A 19849-nucleotide genomic window follows, 5' to 3' on the forward strand; every position below is an offset into this window, starting at 1 on the left:
ATAGGGAGAACAAAAGATCTGTAATATAAAGACAAAAACAATCTTTATGCCATAAAGATTTGTGAAGTGAAGTAAGGTTTGTGAATAGTGTGGACGAGGGGCATCAGTGTTTTTAATTTTTTTGGAAGTTGGAGGCTTACTAAACTATAGGCCAGAAATTAGCCATCCTCAGTATCACTTTCGATGATATCACATTCATCATGTGGGCGTGACTAAGGGTAGCACAGAGTGGCATAAAAGCCACAGGTCTACAAACCGTCTGGGGCCCCCTGTTTGTGGACAGCATCAGCTTTGGGAGCCACTGAGCAAACTGATGGAGTGTCCAGGGAAAGACTGGGATGCTGGAGAAATTTTCCATAGTGTCTTAAAAAAAAAACAAGATTTAGAATCTATAACCATCATGCGATTGCTCTCACCTAGAACAAGGATGCAACCGCTTTTCAAATCTAACGGTGTAGACTGTAGTATCAAAGTAAGAACCTTCAATGTTACATCATGTCTTTCCATAAAAGCGAATCAATAATCAATACTACAATAATCAATGTGTATAAACTTAATTTGTGGGATTGAAAGACTATTTGGCATAATGCTGTGTCTGGATCATGAATGCCATCACAATGAGAAGCCACGGGATCAATGTTTGACTTCCTGAACTTGATTATATCATCAAGTTATGTCTGCCGGAATGCAAACAGAAATACAGTGCACTATAGCCTAATTGGTCAGTTTCTGTCTTGTTTGTGTGGCGGTATGGATTATACTGTACGGCATTGACTATTTTCTCCTAGCAGCAGTTTATTTCATAGTTTCATAGCAATTATGAAAAACTCTGCATTTTAGGGTTATCTAGAATTTTTTGAAAGCATAACATGGTGATACCCAGAGCTAGCACTTATTAAAAACCCAGGAAGATACATTCTTTAGATGTACATTTAGACATTTTATTACATGAATGCTTCAGGCATATCCACCCCAGATGATACAGTAGGCTATGTATGTATTTTTAAAAAATAAATAATAATAATCGGGTAAACATACACACATGCTTTTATCATTATTCCTCTTTTTGCTGTTCTCCTACAATATATATATATTTTTAATGATTATTTGTTCTGACATAGGCCTATGCATTTTCAATAGGCTACCCTATCCAAAGCTGCACACAGATTTGCTGTGATTGCAAACAACGTACAAAAAATGTAGCCTCAGTGTTAGCTTGTTTGGAATATGACACGAGACATTTCCCAAGTCCAAGAGAATATGGAACAGCCTACTCGTAAATAAGACTTTGCGTTTCAGTGCTTATAATTCATCTAGGCCCAGCCCACACGTAATTCTCGCGCGTAATAAGCTAGTAGTGCGTGACTCTTGGTAGCCTGTAATGTTTCGACAAAAAAGGATAGTGCTTACAGCGTCTGTGGCCATTGTAATTACTGCCATTTCATACAGAACAATTCGACATAGCCTACACAAGTAAGGCAACATTGACGTCAACAACCTATCTTGATATAGCCTAACAAGAAAAAAAACCTACCAGAAAAAAACAGTAGGCACCATAGAGTGGCAGCTCCAAAGACCAATCGGATTGCCGGTAGCTAAAGTTCTTTAAAAGGTCTGCTAATCGGTATGCAGTGAGGGAGGGGGAGTGACACTGGGCGTTAGCGCGATGTTAGGTTGACATCTGGTTACCAACAGAAGGTTACGAGTTAAAAAATTGGATTATTCGATCATCTGACTAGCCTCACGTAAAGGCGAGAGATACTGGACGGTGTGAGGGGTAAACGAAACGGATTTCTTATCAAACCGAGGCCACTCACTCACCTTGACGGCTCCGTGTTTTAGAGGGAGACACCTTCTCGCGCATAGGTCGTTGAACTCGCGATGCTCGATAGATAGCTGCAGCATGTTGCTGCCGAGTTAAAGAAATCCCAAGTTACAGCTAGAGGGTAGCCGTCTCTCGACAGTGGGCTACATCACCACGCTATTGGAATTGTTTGCGGGAAATTGGATAGTCTGCACGCTGGCCCTAGTCCTCCTCTGTCGATGGTTTTGGTTTACGCTTCTGTAACTGTGTCAGAACGTTGTAAACACTTTCGCTTGAACCAGTATCTGGCAAAATTGCGGGACTTATTTACATTGAGCATTGGCGCGGTACCCAAGGCTACTTCACTTCGGGGGGAGAATGGACCTTATAATGCGCAGAATTATTACATGATCGCCTTCGCAACAGCATTTTGCCACGGATTAAGTGCAATTCGAAATTGATTGTACGTCAAACTTTTGCTTTGTGCCAAAATCAATGCAGTAGCCTAACACACCGGATCCTACTGAATGTTTCTGGTGGACTCCCTTGAAGAAGACAGCATCAGACTTTTGTCTGTGCTGCACGTGCAGTGTTATTGTTGGATTTAGCTCAGATTTGTTTTTCTCGTTTATCACAAAGGAAATGTAGGAATACTTCTACATAGAAGAAATGTAATCAGTTCTGTGAGATGACGGGTGTGGGCTATATTCTGAGTAGTGTATTGTGTGAAGGCTTAAAGGGCAATATTTTAATAGCCTAACCCATGTACACTTGACTATAATTTGTTTGGATTGAAGCTTACTCCTGGTAGGCTATTGCCATATCGGAGTCTAAATGTTTGAAAAACAGAATAATTGAGTCTTGCAGTGTTTTTTCCCTGCATTTTAGTTTAACCATAGCCCTGGTGTAAATGGATGCTATGCAATAGGTCATATTACATTTTTAAAGTTTCATGGTTAAAGTTTCATGGAGTGATGCTCGTGGTCTCTAAAGGGGCTATTTATGACCCCGCCATCTCAATGGGGAGTCAAGTGGATCACCAACTTCCTTGGATGGTGGAAAGTTTGTAGCGAGCAGTTTTTCAAGCATCCTTTCAATCCGAAGGTAGGAAGGTGCCTATAGATAGGTTTCTCCCCTCCTCGTACGGAGTAAACAGGCACTGACAAGAGGAAGCACATTAAAAAAAGGAACCGGGCAAAAATGGCTGGCGATTGTACCTATAATACGCACTATGCTAATGATGACACTTTTGGCACCATCAAACAGTCAGCGGATGGACAACAAGAGCTCGTGAGAGATGTCAATGGCGTCCGCACGGCACAGGGCAGCGTCAGTTCGCCGCCGTCACCGTACTTCGAAGAGATCGGCGGTTCTCTGTACCGCAAAAAGTTGGAGAGGGGTTTTGTTCAGTACCGAGAGGTACTGGCCGAAGAGAAGCGACTGAACGCCATCGCTACTTTCCATCAGAAGCGACCGGGGAGGAGACACCACACCCTTGAGGACACATACAGATTCGTGGCAGAGCACTACTGGTGGGAAGGTAAATTGTTTATTTCCCTTTGTTTCGTGTTGTTTTCCTGTTTTCCTGTCCAGAAACGACATACGTTGAACCCTTAAGTGGCTATATGTTTCGTAACCTATGCGTTGTGTAGGCTACGCAGTTTCATTCTATGTAGGAAAAAAAAATGCAGCCCCTTCTGTAGGCTACAGAAAGGTCGTCAGCAAGCTTTTCACTGGTAACTTCCATGTCACTTATGTGTGTGCATGTGTAGGCTACTACGTCTCCGTAGCAGTCAAGCGCCCTTCCACTTTCTTCTTCGGATGGCTACTTGCTTACTTGCCCACTTCCTGAAGTCCCCCAGATGTTTTGGGAATGTCGGAAATCCGGTGATTTATCGCCGACACGCGTATAGGTTATTTAAGGACATTATCAGTTGGTCTCAGCCAGACTGTCTTTCGTGTGAAGACACTTTGATGCGTCAAATTAGTTTCGACTATAGGCCTACTGTTTGTCTTGATTTTTAAACAAATCCCGTATCCTTAGTGTATATAGAAAAAGGGGATTTGTAGGCTTACATCAAACATGCTTATGCGTGTGCTTCATGGAAAATGCCCTTGTTTAGGCCTACTTTTTGAAGGACTCTTAACACCATATCAATATCAACGTTCTATCCACTTCATATTCTACAGTTATGTTGCAGATACGTATAGGTATCCTCCTTGACAGTGACTGTGTCTGAAGTTAAACTTAACCAGCATTTTGAATCCATCTTAAACAGTAGAATGTTGATTATTACCCAGGCATTTTTGCTTACTACTAATGTGAACAGCATATGATCCAGATTATATGAATGTCTTCCTCAGAGTAATAAGTAACTATTTGGATGCTAAACTTTGTGTCCTTTGTCTGCTTTTAGTCATTTAACATGACTTCTAGGGTTATTGAATGTGTTTATTTGTGTCATACAGGTTTGATTAACACTAAAATATCCCTACAGGAATGTACCTTCAGGTGAGGGAGTATGTCCTTGGGTGTGAGGAGTGCAAACTCAGGAAGGCCGACAGACAAGAGGTAAGGCTCAAAGCAGTGCTTGAATTATGTGGGATCCAGAGGGAGCCGAGCTCCCATAAAGTGAGGACTGGCTCCCATGAAAGCAACAAAGTCAAAAACCTCAAAGTCAAAGTCTGCTTTATTGTCAATTTCTTCACATGTCAAGACATACAAAGAGATCGAAATTACGTTTCCTACTATCCCACGGTGGAGACAAGACATATTTTACCAATTAGGTCCACAGACAAACATAACATTCAAGTAAACAATATAAAAAGTAAAAATAAGAAGGCACATACAGTAAAGAAAATAAGAGCAGCAAAATTTGAGTTGAAATTGTGCAATTGTGCATACAGTAGACAGTCAATATAATAGTGCAAAAGTCAGGCCAATAAATGGCTGAGGTAATTCTGTTTGACCTAAGTATGCAAGTAGCATAGTGGTGCAAGTTATGTAAGAGCAGCAGAAGTGTGTTCAGAAGTGTTTTCAGGACAACAGGACAACAACAACAAGTTGCAAAGTGTGCAAGTGTACAAGTGGAGTAGTGCAAGGCAGCCATTGTGGGTCCAAAGTCCAGGATGTTATGTAGCTGAGGGGGGAGAGGGGCAAAACCTGAGGGGGTCTCTCATATCTGAAGGTGTCTGGCATTGTAATTTAATCTTAAACAACCGCTCATTATCCATCCCTGTGCAATCTCTTACCATTAAAGACGTGAAATTAAAATATAGGCTACTACGCGACGTACCCCTACCCTACGCTCTTGAACACAGCATGACACTTCACCACCACACCACTAGACTATATGAGCAAACCGTATTTGACAGCACTCGCAAATCTGAAGAAGTCACCCTGCTTTGATGCGAGTGTTTTGTCTATTTACATAGGCGTTCATTGGGCTAGCCTGCATGGTTTAAAACGTGCTGAAAAGTCCTGTTTGCTGTTGAACTTGCGCTTCACCTCTTCTATGTTGATTGACAAAGCCATAAATTATGGCCCATAATGCAGCCTACAATGATTGTGTGAACTGATGATCTGTAGCTATCCTCTACCATTCAGAGCTCCGGAAAGTTCCCAGATATTTTGAAACACCTGTTGTGTGCGTGTGTCAAGGTAAAGCCTAGGCCTACCGTGCGCATATACTGCGCGAAAGCGCCTTGGCTATTTAATTGTATCGCCTTGTTAGGCTATGCGCGGGGTGTGCCAACTTTTTATGAGATAGAGAGACCCCTTAAAGACAAAAAGATAATTCGAGCCCTGGCTGAAAGTGATGGAGCTTTAATGATTCATTATGAACCTCTCTAGTTTTGTTGTTGTTATTCCATTGATATTTTAATATGAGGAAGCTCATATTATGTCTCATGAGGAAGCTTCTCCAACACACATATTGCACACAGCCCTCTCCCCACATACACAGCATATTATCCCATCTTCATTGTCATCCCCCCAACATACACACCAAGACCCCTGGCAGTTGGGTTAGCCCCTTGAGCCGTGGATCTGCCCAAGGTTTCTTCCTTAGTAAGGGAGTTTTTCCTTGCCCCTGTTGCTCTTGGGTGCTCCTTGTTGGTGTCCCCCCCCCCCCTTAATCCCAATCCACCCCCACCTTTCTTATGCAGCCCTTGCCACTTAATCTACTAAACCCCTCTTCTACTGCACTTTTTACCCCCCCCCCCCCCATACATGCACAAATAGGCTGACACCAGACATAATTTCACTGCATTTCTTACAGTCAGTAACTATATGCATGTGACAATAAACTTCATTGTATCCTTGTGTGTATACTTGCATGTTAATCTTCAAATCACGTCATGGCAACATATTTTATACTCCAGTTGTCTCGGCCAGTTTTTAAATCACCTGTTTGTTTGTTTAATTTCCCTCGTGTTGTTAAAGGACCGCTGTGTGTCCAGGATGGTGATGTCACACAGCCAGGAAGTGCTGAGCAAGCTGAAGGCGCAACAGGAGGCAGGACTCTTCTGTGACATCACGCTGAAGACGGGCGGTGGCCACGCGTTCTCTGCCCACAAAGCTGTTCTGGCTGCCGTCAGCGAATACTTCCAGGAAGTTTTTACTGAAATGGACTCTGCTGCTGTTCCACAATCATACATTGATCTCACAGGTACTGCTACCACACCTGCATACACAGAGTACCCAGCTATTATGAGTGACTGCATGGGCATGTTTGTGGAGCAGTGTTATGAAATGACCCTAGATGACTCAAAGTAATTTAGTTTAGCAAACAGTTTATGAGGTTTTATTAAAACATGAAACGGAATGAAAGGAAATAGTGTTGTGTTGTCAGTCTGTTTACGTTCAGAGTATTGGCTGATGAGACTGCAACTTATTTTGTTAGAGAAATGTTTTGGGATCTTCAAAAACAGCACAGGGTGGTCAGGGTGGTTTTGACAGCTTATTAACTCGTAACCCTGTCTGTTTTTTTTTATGTGACGTAGCACATTTATTTTGATGTTCAAGTACATTTTTACTATTGAGCATGTGTTGCATATGTTTAACTGCATGCAAGAGTGTAAAATTCTTTAAGAATGTAAATACTGTTGATTTTGGCTCTTTTCCACATGGTGATTCTCTCATCTGCACTCCTTTCAGGATTCAGTGAGGAGAGCTTCATGCCCTTGCTGGAGTTTTCCTACACCTCCACGCTGACTCTGAAGCTTGAGAACCTGCCTGAGGTGTCCACCATGGCCAGACACCTCCGCATGTGGCCTGCTCTGGAGGCCTGCAAAGCCATCCAGAGGGAGAATGGATCCCCAGGGGCAGTGCACCGCACTGGGCTTCCTCTTTCTCTGGCCCCTGGGTGTCCTCTTCTGGAGGTGCCTAACAGCCGACGGACCTTCCCTTCATTTGCACAACGAGCGGATGCGTTTCAGTGGAAGAGAAAGAGGGAGCTGAGCAGCGAGGAGAATGATGGTGACGACCACCACCACCACCACCATCACCACCACCACCACCACCATACAGGACCATTCCGGAACTGTGCTGCTCAGTGCAGGGAACACAATGCCGACGGCAACTTTAAGCTCACCCTGGATGATTCCGACGAGTCCGAAGGGGAGTGCTCCAGGTGGCCAGGCCTGTCCCAGCCTCAGCACAGACTTCAGTCCAGCCACCCTCAGCCCGAGGAGAACGGCTTCCCCTGCAGTCCCACCCGCAGGCTGAAGCTGATGGACTTCAAGTCTCCGTCCAGCAAGAGGAAACTGTCCACGTGCAGCCTCTCCCCCACGCCTGGTTCCGCTTCATCTGCAGCCAAACGCACTTCTCCTCCTCAGCCCAGGGCCGTGCGTGGACAGCCTGCCCGCCTTCTCCGCTCTACCCCCGGGGCCGCACTTGCACTGCGAAGGCTCCTGCCCAAGCTGGACAGCTCCTTTAAAGGCAAAAGGAGACGCTTGGGCTCCTCCTTTTGCTCCAGCTCCACTGCCACTGCTTCCTCCAAGGGTTTGAGTCACAGGCACAGCAGTCCTCCTGAGATTCAGGCGGCTGAGGTAGATCAGAGCCAAGTGACCGGGCTGGTCACCCCAACAAAGGTGAAGCAAGAACCGGTGGAGGAAGAGGTCCAGGGTGCCCGCGTGCAGGAAGAGGTGCTGAGCCCGCGGACTCAAGAGAAGTACCGTCTCCTCAGCGTCCTGGGCCTGCAGAGGAAATCCCTGCTGCCCGGTCCAGATGCCCTCACTGGCTGGAAGCAGAAGAACCGCCTGAGGAAACCTAAGGTCAACAATTACTCGCTCACTGCCCGGCGGAAACCGAAAGCCCAAGGGAGCGATTTGGCACCAGGGGCGATGGCGGGTGGCATTGGGTCCAGCATCGGCGTCCTGGCCGAGATCAACCCGACGTTCTCGCTCTGTGACATGACCAGGGTGGAGCTTCTGCGGAGGGTGATCAAGGCCGAACCCCCAGAGCTCATCAGGCCTGACAACATGAAGCTGAAGAAGAAGGTGGCCGTCCACGGCAACAAGCCCCTGTTGTCCACTGTGAAGAACACCCGCAGCAAGGTGACACTCCCACCGCTTCTGCCCACTCCCTGCAAGCGTCCGGAGGACCGCGTGCCACAGGAGTACAGGCGTGCGAGAGAGATGCCGCGTGCCCAGGCCAAGTCGGCCAAATGGCCACCTGGAGCCCCAAAGAAGCCCGCTGTCAAGGTCAAACAGGAGCCTGTGGACTGCCCAGTCTTTGCTCACACAGTCACCGTCCCGCATCACAATTCCAGCCACGTGAGGCAACGAGTGTCTCTCACACCTCCCCCCAGAGCCAAAAAGACTGGCCTGAGTGACGGTGTTGTGCACACGCGGTCGTCAGGCATGACTGGACGCACGCAGAGGTATAACAGCAGGTGTCTAGCAGTGCAGCAGAGCCGACAGAAGTGTAGCATCGGCTCCTCGGACAAGTCTGGTTTGCAGAGGGGTAAGGTGAAACGACGGCTTAGGGAGATGGGAAAGGGAGAGGAGAGCCAAGAATGGGGCCAACACCACAGTCTCCACCAGCACCCTCAGTACAAAGCCATCAAGGAAGAGCCAGCGGACCCCCTTCCGCTGTCAGTCCCGCTACCCGATCAGGAGACGCCGGAGCTGGGCAAGCGGCAGAGCAAGCTGCCAGTGAAGCTGCTGGATCCCGGCTTCCTGATCAGCTTCTGCAGGCCAGCGGCCGGCATCAAGAGGGAGGAGGAGAGCGTGGACATCTGCCTGACCCGCTCCGTTGCCCACGGCAACGTGCCCCCCGGCAGCCCGGCCCACGGGAGCGTCCTGAGCGCCGGGCGGCTCCGCAGGAGGGACGTGGCCGACAGGAGAGGAGTGGAGATGAGGCCGAGGCTGCGGCGGGAAGGCCAGGCGGCGCAAGCGGTGGCGGCGTTTCAGCGCAACACCAAAGCGCTCCGGCGCAAGGTGAAGAAGGAGCCGGCGGAGAGGAGCGTGAGTCAGAGGGTCACCCAAGGTCACGCTCGCCCACCTGCGACCAAGAAGAGGTCAGACACGAAGAGAGAACCCACAAAGGTAAATGCTGTGTGTGTGTGTGTTGGAGTATGTATGGATAGTACCAATATGAGTTTAGTACACAAGTTATTTGGATGTACACTTGATGCCAACCTGTATACATGTACAGGGTGAAAGTACTTTTAAAGTCTTGCCGGTACTACCACAGCCTTCATGGCTTAATATTGTTCCTCTCTCCTCTGGACATCAGCAGGGCTTCCATCTTTTCACAACGTGCTTGTTATCTGACTTGCTCCTGCACTCTTCTTCTTTCGCTGCTTTCTTCAGAAGCTCCCTCTTACTTTCCTCTTAACTCTTCTGGATAAACTGTTCTCATTAATCGAGACAGTCGAAATAACAATCCATGTGTTGGTGTCATTTAAAAGCCTGCAGTGCAACCGTTTTTCCATAGAGTGTATTTGTCCATTTTTACAAGTCTATACAATTGGCCAGAAGATACAGTACAACCGTAAGGTTTTCAGACCCTTTCAAGTTTTCCACATTTTGTTATGTTTCAGACTCCTTAAAATGGATTCAATTAATTTTGGTTCTTATCACACAATACTCCACAAAAAGCAGGTGTTTGAGGTGTTTTGTAAGTTTATAAAAAAAATAAAAGTTACATTTATATAAGTATTCAGACCCTTTGTTATGGCTCTTGCAATCGAGCTCAGGTGCATCCTACTTCTATCAATGATCCTTGAGATCATCTTGATTGGAGTCCACCTGCAATAAATGAATTCCTAAATGAATAAATCTAAATGAATTCATCAGACATTATTAGGAGACACACATATAAGGTCTCACAGTTGATGGTGTATGGCAGAGTGAAAACCAAGCCACAGGGTCGAGACAATTGTCCATAGACCTGCGAGACAGGGTTATGTTAAGACACAGATCTGGAAGGTGCCCAAGAGCATGGTAGCCTCCATCTTTCTCAAATGGAAACGATTGGAACAACCAACAGTCTTCCTAGATCTGGCTGCTCAGCCAGACGGGTAACCAAGGACCCTGTAGGATGCACCAGAGCACAATTGCAAGTGTCATTTTTTTTATATATTTACAAAACATTCCAAATGCCTGTTTTTTTTGTGAAGTATTGGAGGATTGTGTGTAGACTGATGAGGGGGGAAAATAATTGAATCCATTTTAAGATGAGTCTGAAGCACATCAAAATGTGGAAAACTTGAAAGGGTCTGGTCCGTGTAACGCTTTGCAGTGCTATGTTCTATTTGCAGAATTCACATGAAAAAATATAAAAATAGGCTTAAAAATCCGTTATCCATTCTTTAGGACGGCACAGTAAATGGGTTATTGTTGCTTATTTTGATTTTCAATTGAGCACAGTTACGGTTTTCTGTTCAGAAGTTAAAAATTTAAATGATGCATCAATTTTCTAATTTTCCTTTTTTGCGCTTGTGGTTGGACTGAACCACGAGCACCGGGGGGAGAACACCATCTAGCTGGGCCAGAAGAGAGCGCCGCCTGAAGTTGTTCGTGATTTTGACTCGTTACTTTAGAGATTAATAACTAAAACTTCGCCGATTTTTGGGAGATGGCACGCTAAACATAACTTTCAGCCTATGTTGAACATATCTACTGTATATTTGAATACCATAGCCATGCCATACCATAGCAAATAATTGCCCAAAGCAGAATGCTTTGCCATCAACGTCAGTCTACACGGGCTACCCCAAGCACTGTTTGATATGGGACATTTTTGTTTATTTAACACTTTACGCTAGACTAGGTTTCATTAGGCTAAACAAAGACACAACAGTGAGTAGGCCTAATTTATCAGTTTATCCATTTATTAATTTCAACAGCAAATAGCCTACATTGCTGTAGGCTACTACGGTTCATTGGTAATGCTCATGTAGGTCTCCAAAGCCTCCCAGAACATGAGTAGGCCTAGAACACGTACTCATAAGTGTCAGGATGCAGCAATGTCTCCCTCTGCATCTGAAGTTCTGATCTCGAGCTGACATTATCAATCGCTTGGCACCTTGATGCAAGCTGAACTGTGTTTGATAGCCCTCCATCTCTACATCCGCTGATAAAATGTGATCACCAACACCGCGCGCCAATATGTATCAGGTCACCCCCCCTTACTTTTGTTTCCAATCCAGTTTCTGTTTTTTTCTTTATCTTGCGTGACTAATGACACATTTAAAAAATTGCAGCAATTATCTATTTGCTGACCAGTTAAAAAAATTGAAAATTGGATTATTGAACACATTTTTTATTTGGATCAGATGGATGGAGCAAATAGAACAAAGCACTGCAAAGCGTTACACGGACCGGGTCTGAACTTTCCGGTTGCACTGTATATGATGGGTCATGTTCATGAAAAAGATATAGCGATTTAAAGGTATGCATTTAGTAAAAAGACATTTCTTAAAGTATAATTTCTTTAGTTACCTTTTTCTTTATGCATGGCTTCATGTTACCTTTCCACATAGCCTAAAGTTAGTTTGTTTCAGTCTGTCACTGAAAATTTCTCAGTGAGTGAAGATAACCTACTGATACATCGGATAAGGTGGTGTGGTGTGGTGCAGTTCTTAATTACTTTAGTCGGTCGTTTATTGCTTGATAAAGGAGACACTGTTGTGCTTTCGTTTTGAGACAAAACTCATATGCACTCCTACATACCGTAGCTGCCAGCATATTTTAAATCCACCTTACGTCTGCCTTAATACATGGATCTCTTTGACAGTTTAATTTAAAATCACAAGTAGCCTATGTCAGAGAAAGCGTAGATTAAAAGTAGCATGAGAAAATGTGTAGTTTGAGGGAAATGTAAAATGTGTCAGTTGTGAGTCTCACACCCAATGCCTGAGTTAGCAGCCCTGGTTTTGGCAGCTGCTCTTCTCCCTTTCCAGTACTACGTACCGCCTGTATCTGATGTTAGGCTGACTTTTGCATTCTGTAATGCAGAGTTTAAGAAGGTGAGTGGTCAGACATAACAATTAGATTGGCAACGAACTACCAGATCGACTTTTTCAGAAGGAGATGAAGTTCTTCAAATGTGTCAGAAAGTAGTGTTGAATTTGTGTATTAATCCACATAGTATAAAGGGTAAAAGTTATGATCTGAACATAGTGGTTGAAGGGTGGAACACTTTATGATGTCAAGCTATACTTTACCAAAAACATTTTAGCATTCATGTTTGGTAAGACACCATATTTATTGTGTGCTGTGGTCTTGTTATAGTCTGAATTTCTCTTACACATTTGATAAGTGCAAGCAAGTACTCGTTAATCTGATCTTAAGATGGCAACCTTTATTATATTATTGCCTGATCATGTTGCTACTACTCAACACTCTTGAGGCATCATGCTACCAAAGTCCCCCAAAGCTTTTTTATCTCCTGACAAACATGTCAATGGTATGTCTAACAGCTGTCAACAGTCACAGCAGTTGCTGTGCAAAGGGAAGATTAGCTGGTTTTCAACTGCTAATAACCACCTCAAGTGTTTGGTTTGCCCTCTGCCACATATTGGACCTTTGTGTTCAGATTTAAGGTTTAGGGGGATCTGTTTTAAGTTGGAGGTTTTAGAGGCTTTGGCTGTAAAAGGAGATAACAATAGTTTTTACTTGATTTGTTGTTCGTATTTTATTCTTGTTTGTTTGTTTCTAGCTTTGCTGTGATTTATACATGTAATAGAGTTGCGTAAATCCCCAGCTAAAACAGGTCTGTTCTCAATCACAGAACATAATGCAGACGTCATTCAGATGTGGTCATACCTAGACCCCATAGTCATAACAAGTTAAGGCAGTTCTTTTCAGGCAGTTCTTTTGCCTGCACAAATAAAAAAAAAAGTGTGAAATATTTGTGGGGGCTGGTATGCCTTTTAATCTGATAGAACAGTGAACAGAGTGACAAAGTGAGAGTGAAGCAAGTGAAAGAGAGGGATGGGGTTGGATCGGGAAATTAAGCTCCACCCGTGGGCACGTGGACCCGAATGTGGTATGAGCACTGTAGCCAGTTACGCCACAGCCCCCCCCCCCCCCCCCCCAAAGTGCCAATAACTTTAACTCCTCTGTTACAGTATTGTGTTAATGCTGATGTTTTAACTCCTCTGTTACAGCACGGTGTTAATGCTGACTAGTAGGGATGGGCAAAGCGAGGCTTTATGAAACACTGAAACGTTGGAAGCAATTGTGCCGAATTGTTCCGAAGCTTCGAAACAATTCCGACACTTCAGAGCTGTTTAGGGTGAAACAAATCTGTCATGCTTCATATCGGAGACGTAGACTTTAAAGTCCGTGGCTCACTGTGTTACCTGTGTTCAGTCTTGGTCTAAAGCTAAGCAGTGATGCTCTTGGTCAATTACTGGATGGGAGACCACATGAAGTGACCATAAAGAGAATCTTATTGCTGGCGCTAGTATTCATTAAATCACTTTTTTCTTATAAAAACTCTCGATGTCGCAATGTGTTTGCTTTTTGACCATTCTGAGAGTTTAGTTGAAACTGAGTGGTTAATGATGAAGTAAGAAAACATAAACATGTTATCTGAAACAATACCTTACAAATCAAACGGGGATCGAACCACATTTGAGCAGCCTGGACTGCCGTGCAAAAACACCCTCACTAACCACTACACCATCATGGTTATTGCTTAAGAAAAGTCTTCAGTAGCACACTGTTAATTGAACGCGCTGGCACGCCTGCCGCCAACACCGGTGAAATGCACCGAAGGTTTACTTAGCTTTGGTCATATGACATGGCTGTTTTAAACCACGTTTCGGAGCAGTGTTTCGAAACACTTGTGCTTCGAAGCCTCGACACTGATTCGAGACGTCAGTTTCGAAAGTCACACCCCTACTGACTAGTGCAGTGCCCGTTCAAACATGCTATTCCTGTAGCCCAATTACATGCCTGCAGGTAGGCCTGCTTTAAAAATAGGATGATGGGGAAAAACATAATTCCAGGCAAGTATTCAGTAATGAATACAGATAATATAATAATATAATAAATGTGAAGTGAGCAGAATTTAAGCATGGCTGCATGTGAAATTTTTTACAAATCAAAATGACATAATCCTAACAGCTGTTTTGAGTCAAGGCTATATGCTTAGCCTATTGAATAACTTGATGATCGAGAAAACAAACCATTTTGTGGAATGATGCATCATATGAAATTTGCAACGGTGTGACTCAAAAACAGTCTCTGATGGCCTATAAGTGACATCACACTCTGCCACTCGTTGCTTGTCGATGGTTATGCTTTGCATTTGTGGCATTCTGAGACGTTCTTTAATTCGGGACCCTTATCGCTCGTATCAATTTAGGACCTTGCAGTTGGAATTGTCGTTTGCTTACTCAAAGTCTAAAGACAGTCCAAAGTAGCCTGGGCTATTCGAAGTGCACATCATTCCTCCTCTGTTACAGCACGGTGTTAATCTGATGTTTTAACTCCTCTGTTACAGCACTGTTACGGCTTCTACACACAGTTGCGTTCTGTCAACGCATGCCAGTGGGTGTTCCCGACGGTAGCTATGCAAATGACTTGAAGTATAACCGTATTTGATTGGTTGGTGCCGTCCGTCGATTGGCTTGATTGGCCAGTGCCGTCTGTCGGTGCAGCAACAGCTGAACTTCTCAACACAAGCAACGGGAGAAACGCAATGCAACGGATCCACAATTCAGTTCGGCAACGGATGAGGAAAGCCCATGTAAAGTGAATGGGATGCGTCTCCAGCACTGCAACACATGCAACTGTGTGTAGGAGCCGTAAATGCTGATGTTTTAAAGGGACACCAGGCAAGCCTGATGTTTTTTCTCTCTACGAAACTCCCCCTCGCTCGTCTGAAGCTCTTTTCCTTTTCTTTGCGTCTTCCGTCAAGGGTTTTCGCTGCTTCTTCGCCGGCTCTTCCATTATACACACGTTTGCAACAATCTCTAGCGTTTTGTTAGCCTGCCTCTGTGCTGTAAACTGATCCTGCTTCGGTCGGCGGGTAGGATACACCGAACTTGCAAGTGGGATATTCTTCCTACAGGCAGTAGGGGTGGGCGAGAGAGCCTTCATTCGCCCTGTAATGAGTCATTTAACCATATACCGACTTACGAAGATGATTAATTAACACAAAAACGTTGCCTGGTGTCCCTTTAACTCCACTGTTACAGCACGGTGTTAATGCTGATGTTTGAACTCCTCTGTTACAGCACTGTGTTAATGCTGATGTTTTAACTCCTCTGTTACAGCACGGTGTTAATGCTGATGTTTGAACTCCTCTGTTACAGCACTGTGTTAATGCTGATGTTTTAACTCCTCTGTTACAGCACGGTGTTAATGCTGATGTTTTAACTCCTCTGTTACAGCACTGTGTTAATGCTGATGTTTGAACTCCTCTGTTACAGCACTGTGTTAATGCTGATGTTTTAACTCCTCTGTTACAGCACGGTGTTAATGCTGATGTTTGAACTCCTCTGTTACAGCACTGTGTTAATGCTGATGTTTGAACTCCTCTGTTACAGCACTGTTAATGCTGATGTTTGGTGTGCAAATGTGCGCACGTGTGTTTCCTCACAGAATCTGGCTAAGCTGCTGCCGCTGCACAGCCGGCGTTCCATCCTGCTGGAGTCCATCCGGCGGGCGCGACTCAAGCAGCTGCGCGGTCCTAGTGCCCAGGCCCCACGCGGGTCCCACGCCTGCCAGCAGTGCCGCGCCTCCTACAGAGACTGCGATGCGCTCATCATGCACCGTATCCGCCACATCGAGGGCAAGCACTGGCCCTGTCCGGTAGGTCAACACCCCCCCCCCCCCCCGTAGCTCCGCCTGCCCGGTAGGTGGTCATACCCCCCCCCCCCCCCCCCCTCTTGGAAAGGTAAAGTCATTTTTCAAATAATTTCTGTCATCATTGGTATCATAAGTTGGAAAGATGGTCATGTGTCATCGCTTCCAGTTATTACCTTGTTCCATTTTCTGTCCTATTCCCTCTGTAGCTGTGCAGCAAGACCTTCTTCAGCCAAAAGAATGTCAAGAATCATATCCGGAATCATGATCCCAAGTTGTACAGATGTCGTCAGTGTATGGTGGCCATGTCCTAAGGTCAGACACACACACGCACCCACACACAACCACACGCACACACACACACACACACACACACACACACCCCACCACCACCACACGCACACACCCCACCACCACTTTATACACACAAACACACACACACACACACACACACACACACCAGGAGCACCACCAAGAGGCCAGGGGTGGCCCCCATGGCCACCGGACGCAAAATGTGTCCAAATTATTCCCATTATTCTCTATAGCTCAGGGAGTACTTATCACACAAATCACACAGATATGACGTGGAAGAGTGGAACCTGAGCTTTCCACTGATATTAGCGGCTAGGTGTTGTGATTGGTTTGTGAGAAAATGAACGTATTAACGGACATGAAATGTAATCATTTTTCCAATCTGCACACAGCACTTCGTCCATCTCCACACCCATTACTCTCGGTGGTATATCTCACAACACTTTAGTCAACACATAGCAAACCATATATCAAAATAAAACAGCAGACCTTACCAGATACGATAATATGAAAGTATATATGCTCTTTTGATCCCGTGAGGGAAATTTGGTCTCTGCATTTATCCCATGAAGCATTCCTCTGTACTGTAAGCTGATCCCCAGTAATCCGGTTTTGAAATTGCAGCAAATTTCTACATGTTATCCAACTTTGGGCTGAAATTCTAATGTAACAGCAGCCCAAAATAATGAACTTGCTTTCCAAATCAAAGACTCAAAAGTTGGTCATGGCATGCACAGTTCAACTGTGCTTTTGAATAGATATTTCTACCATGGTGACATGGATGCAGACAAAGTACTTTCCTTAATATAAAGGCTGACATAAGATATATGCAAGCATGATCACATCATACTTTCCCAGATATGGGTAGCCTAGACTGTCTTGAAAACGATATAGCCTAGCATTATAAAGAACTCTTTCCAATACGCTATAAATCCGTTTAAAAAAAAAAAAAAAAAAAAAAAGTCATGTTATTTAATTGTATTTTTCAGGTAATATCAATAAAAGTGCAATTGTGTTGTTTTGATTGAGTAAATAACAATTACCCAATTAAAGTTCCAAAAACAAAATAAAAAATGAATGATTTATGAAAATGCATTAAAATTGAGGATATAGCGTTTTGGTCTTATTATATGGCCCTTACGATGACCAAGATAAGAGCGTAATAGTAATAGTAATAGTAAAATAACACTAAAAATAGCAGAGGCCTCAAAGGACTGTGATCTACTACAGTAGCCAACTAGTCATTTAAATCCCCCCCCCTCCTCCAGTTTTGATGTGCTACCAAAAAGATTCGCAATGGCCTAATCTGGCCACCCCTGTTCAAAATTTCTGGTGGTGCCACTGACACACACACCACCACCACCACCTTACACACACACACACACACACACACACACACACACACACCACTACCACCACCACCTTATACAGACAAACACAAACTCAAACCACACAGCAATTACTACACAGCTTTGTATGTAATGCATTGACATGTTAGGTGTTTGTGATAATACCTGTGTGCTTGCTTAGTGTGACTATACGACACTGAGAATATTCAACCATGAATGCCATTTGTTGTCCGTCTAAATAATAATCACTGCGTTTGGTTTTGTATTGCAGGAGGGACATCAGCAGTAACATGAATCCTGATGAAGATATCTTGCAATTATCTAGAGAGCAGGAGCAGAGGGTTTCTAGTTCTAACTTTGAAAGAGCAAGTGGCTCTTACTACTTAATATTGTGAAGGTGGAAGGAGTGAGAGTGCTCTATTTTGCTTTAAATACGATGGCTGTGAAGACAAAGAATTGGTCACGTATGAGAATATGCTGAAATGATAGGTGTAATTATTGCTATTATTACTGTAATGATTAATATTAATATTGTGGCTCCATCCATCCTTATTATTGTTATTTAAATGACCAAAATGATGTTGTATTTTTATGGCTACAGGGGTGTAACCTGAAACCAGTGGTAATGCACTCAGGGTGGGGTGGATTCTGGTTGTTATGGTTACATATGTATATTGTGAAATGTTCAGGAGGTTTGAAATAATGATAACTACTATTGTAATTAGGGTCTACCGTTCTTAATGTTATTATGCTGATTTTTTTAAATATAAATATAGTTATTTTGAGTGCACTTAAACTGGTAGCTTTGTTTTAAACCTAAGAGGCCCTTGTTGGATAAAGATGTGGACTGGGATATACTTGAAAGGTGGACAGTGTTTGTTGTGTTTAATATGGACTGCTATTGCTGTCATTCTTGTTGGATGGACAGACTTTAATAGATGCAGGGAGGGGGAAGGTGTCTCTTTAACAGGTGGAGAGTGTAAAGATTGTTCCTAAGGTTTTAATAAAGATTATTGCAAGCCATGAGTGTATAGAGAAATATTCTACTGATGGTGGGTGGGCTTTTGCCCACTCGTTTAGGAGTTGTCGTGTATCAGTTGAATCGGTTGTTGACTGTAGCCCAAGAGCTTGGAACCCAGAGCTTTAGAATTGATTGGAAACAGAAACGGATGATTTAGGTGCAGTTGTCCTCCTTTGAATGTCCCTAGTGAATTGTGAAGGTTGTTATTCCTGCTTGTGTTTTGGATGAACTGGTCAGAGCTAATATCCAATGGCAGGCTCTTCATAATTAACCTTGTGTCTACTGCCTATACTTTTGCATAAGGGAATACTGCCATATTGATAATGGTTGATTTTTGACAATGTAATTGACACAATATACTACTTCTTTGTTCTTATAAATCTCAAAGGTTATTTGCCACCTTTTTGTATTTAAAAAAAAATCCCCTTACATTTGCTTTGATGAGCTTATGGAGAGAAACATGTAAAATGTATAGAATGTTGTTTTTGTCTAACAGTCTAGCTGGGGTTCAGCAACTGCAACAAGACTGAAATTGAATAAATTTCGCATTTTCCACTTGGGAGTGTCCTTCGGTATTGCCTGAAGTCATTTTTGCATATGCAGCGTCTTCATTCATAATACGTATATTTTTATTATTTCCCAGCATTGCCACAAACAGACACCCAGTCAAGTGACCGATTTAAAGTGCTCAGAAACATAATCATCTTTAGAGTTGGATTATGATTTTGTTTGCAAGTCCATGTTAAAAGCTACCAAACAAAAACTTGCAAATTTCCATGTGAAATTACCTTTCACAATATTTTTGTAAGCTTACTTTTGTATAGATGTCATATTTTCTGCAAATGTTTAAGCACTGGGTTGCTATTATTTTATTTGGCCCTTAATTGAAAGATTACGGTCATGCCGTCACAACAGAACAAACATTTACAACCTTGACTGCCTCCACTGGTGGAATGCCAAAAATGTCCCAAATAAAATGCAATTGAGGTGTTGTTCTCCTTACAACCACAAGAGGGTGACACCTCGTAGTAAATGCATTTAGTGGCACTTTAATCTGTGTGAATTTAGATCCTCTCCCATTTATTATAAAGC

At 43.8% G+C, this 19849-nt stretch overlaps 1 protein-coding gene across 1 annotated transcript; it reads left to right on the forward strand.

Annotated features, from left to right (window-relative positions):
* Positions 1–1636: 1636 nt before the first annotated feature.
* On the forward strand, positions 1637–19324 carry LOC143100361 (uncharacterized). Its single transcript, XM_076263463.1, has 7 exons — positions 1637–3344; positions 4303–4376; positions 6249–6474; positions 6963–9355; positions 15872–16081; positions 16285–16390; positions 18008–19324. The coding sequence occupies exons 1-6, from the start codon at positions 3005–3007 to the stop codon at positions 16387–16389; spliced, it is 3348 nt and encodes a 1115-aa protein (XP_076119578.1). The 5' UTR covers positions 1637–3004; the 3' UTR covers position 16390; positions 18008–19324.
* The last annotated feature ends 525 nt before the right edge of the window (positions 19325–19849 follow it).

The sequence above is a fragment of the Alosa pseudoharengus genome, unplaced genomic scaffold (assembly GCF_046254945.1).
Source record: "Alosa pseudoharengus isolate Yale_2024_CS ecotype anadromous, Long Island Sound unplaced genomic scaffold, YU_APseudo_1.1 YU_APseudo_1.1_scf_3, whole genome shotgun sequence".
NCBI classification, from domain to species: Eukaryota; Metazoa; Chordata; class Actinopteri; order Clupeiformes; family Clupeidae; genus Alosa; species Alosa pseudoharengus.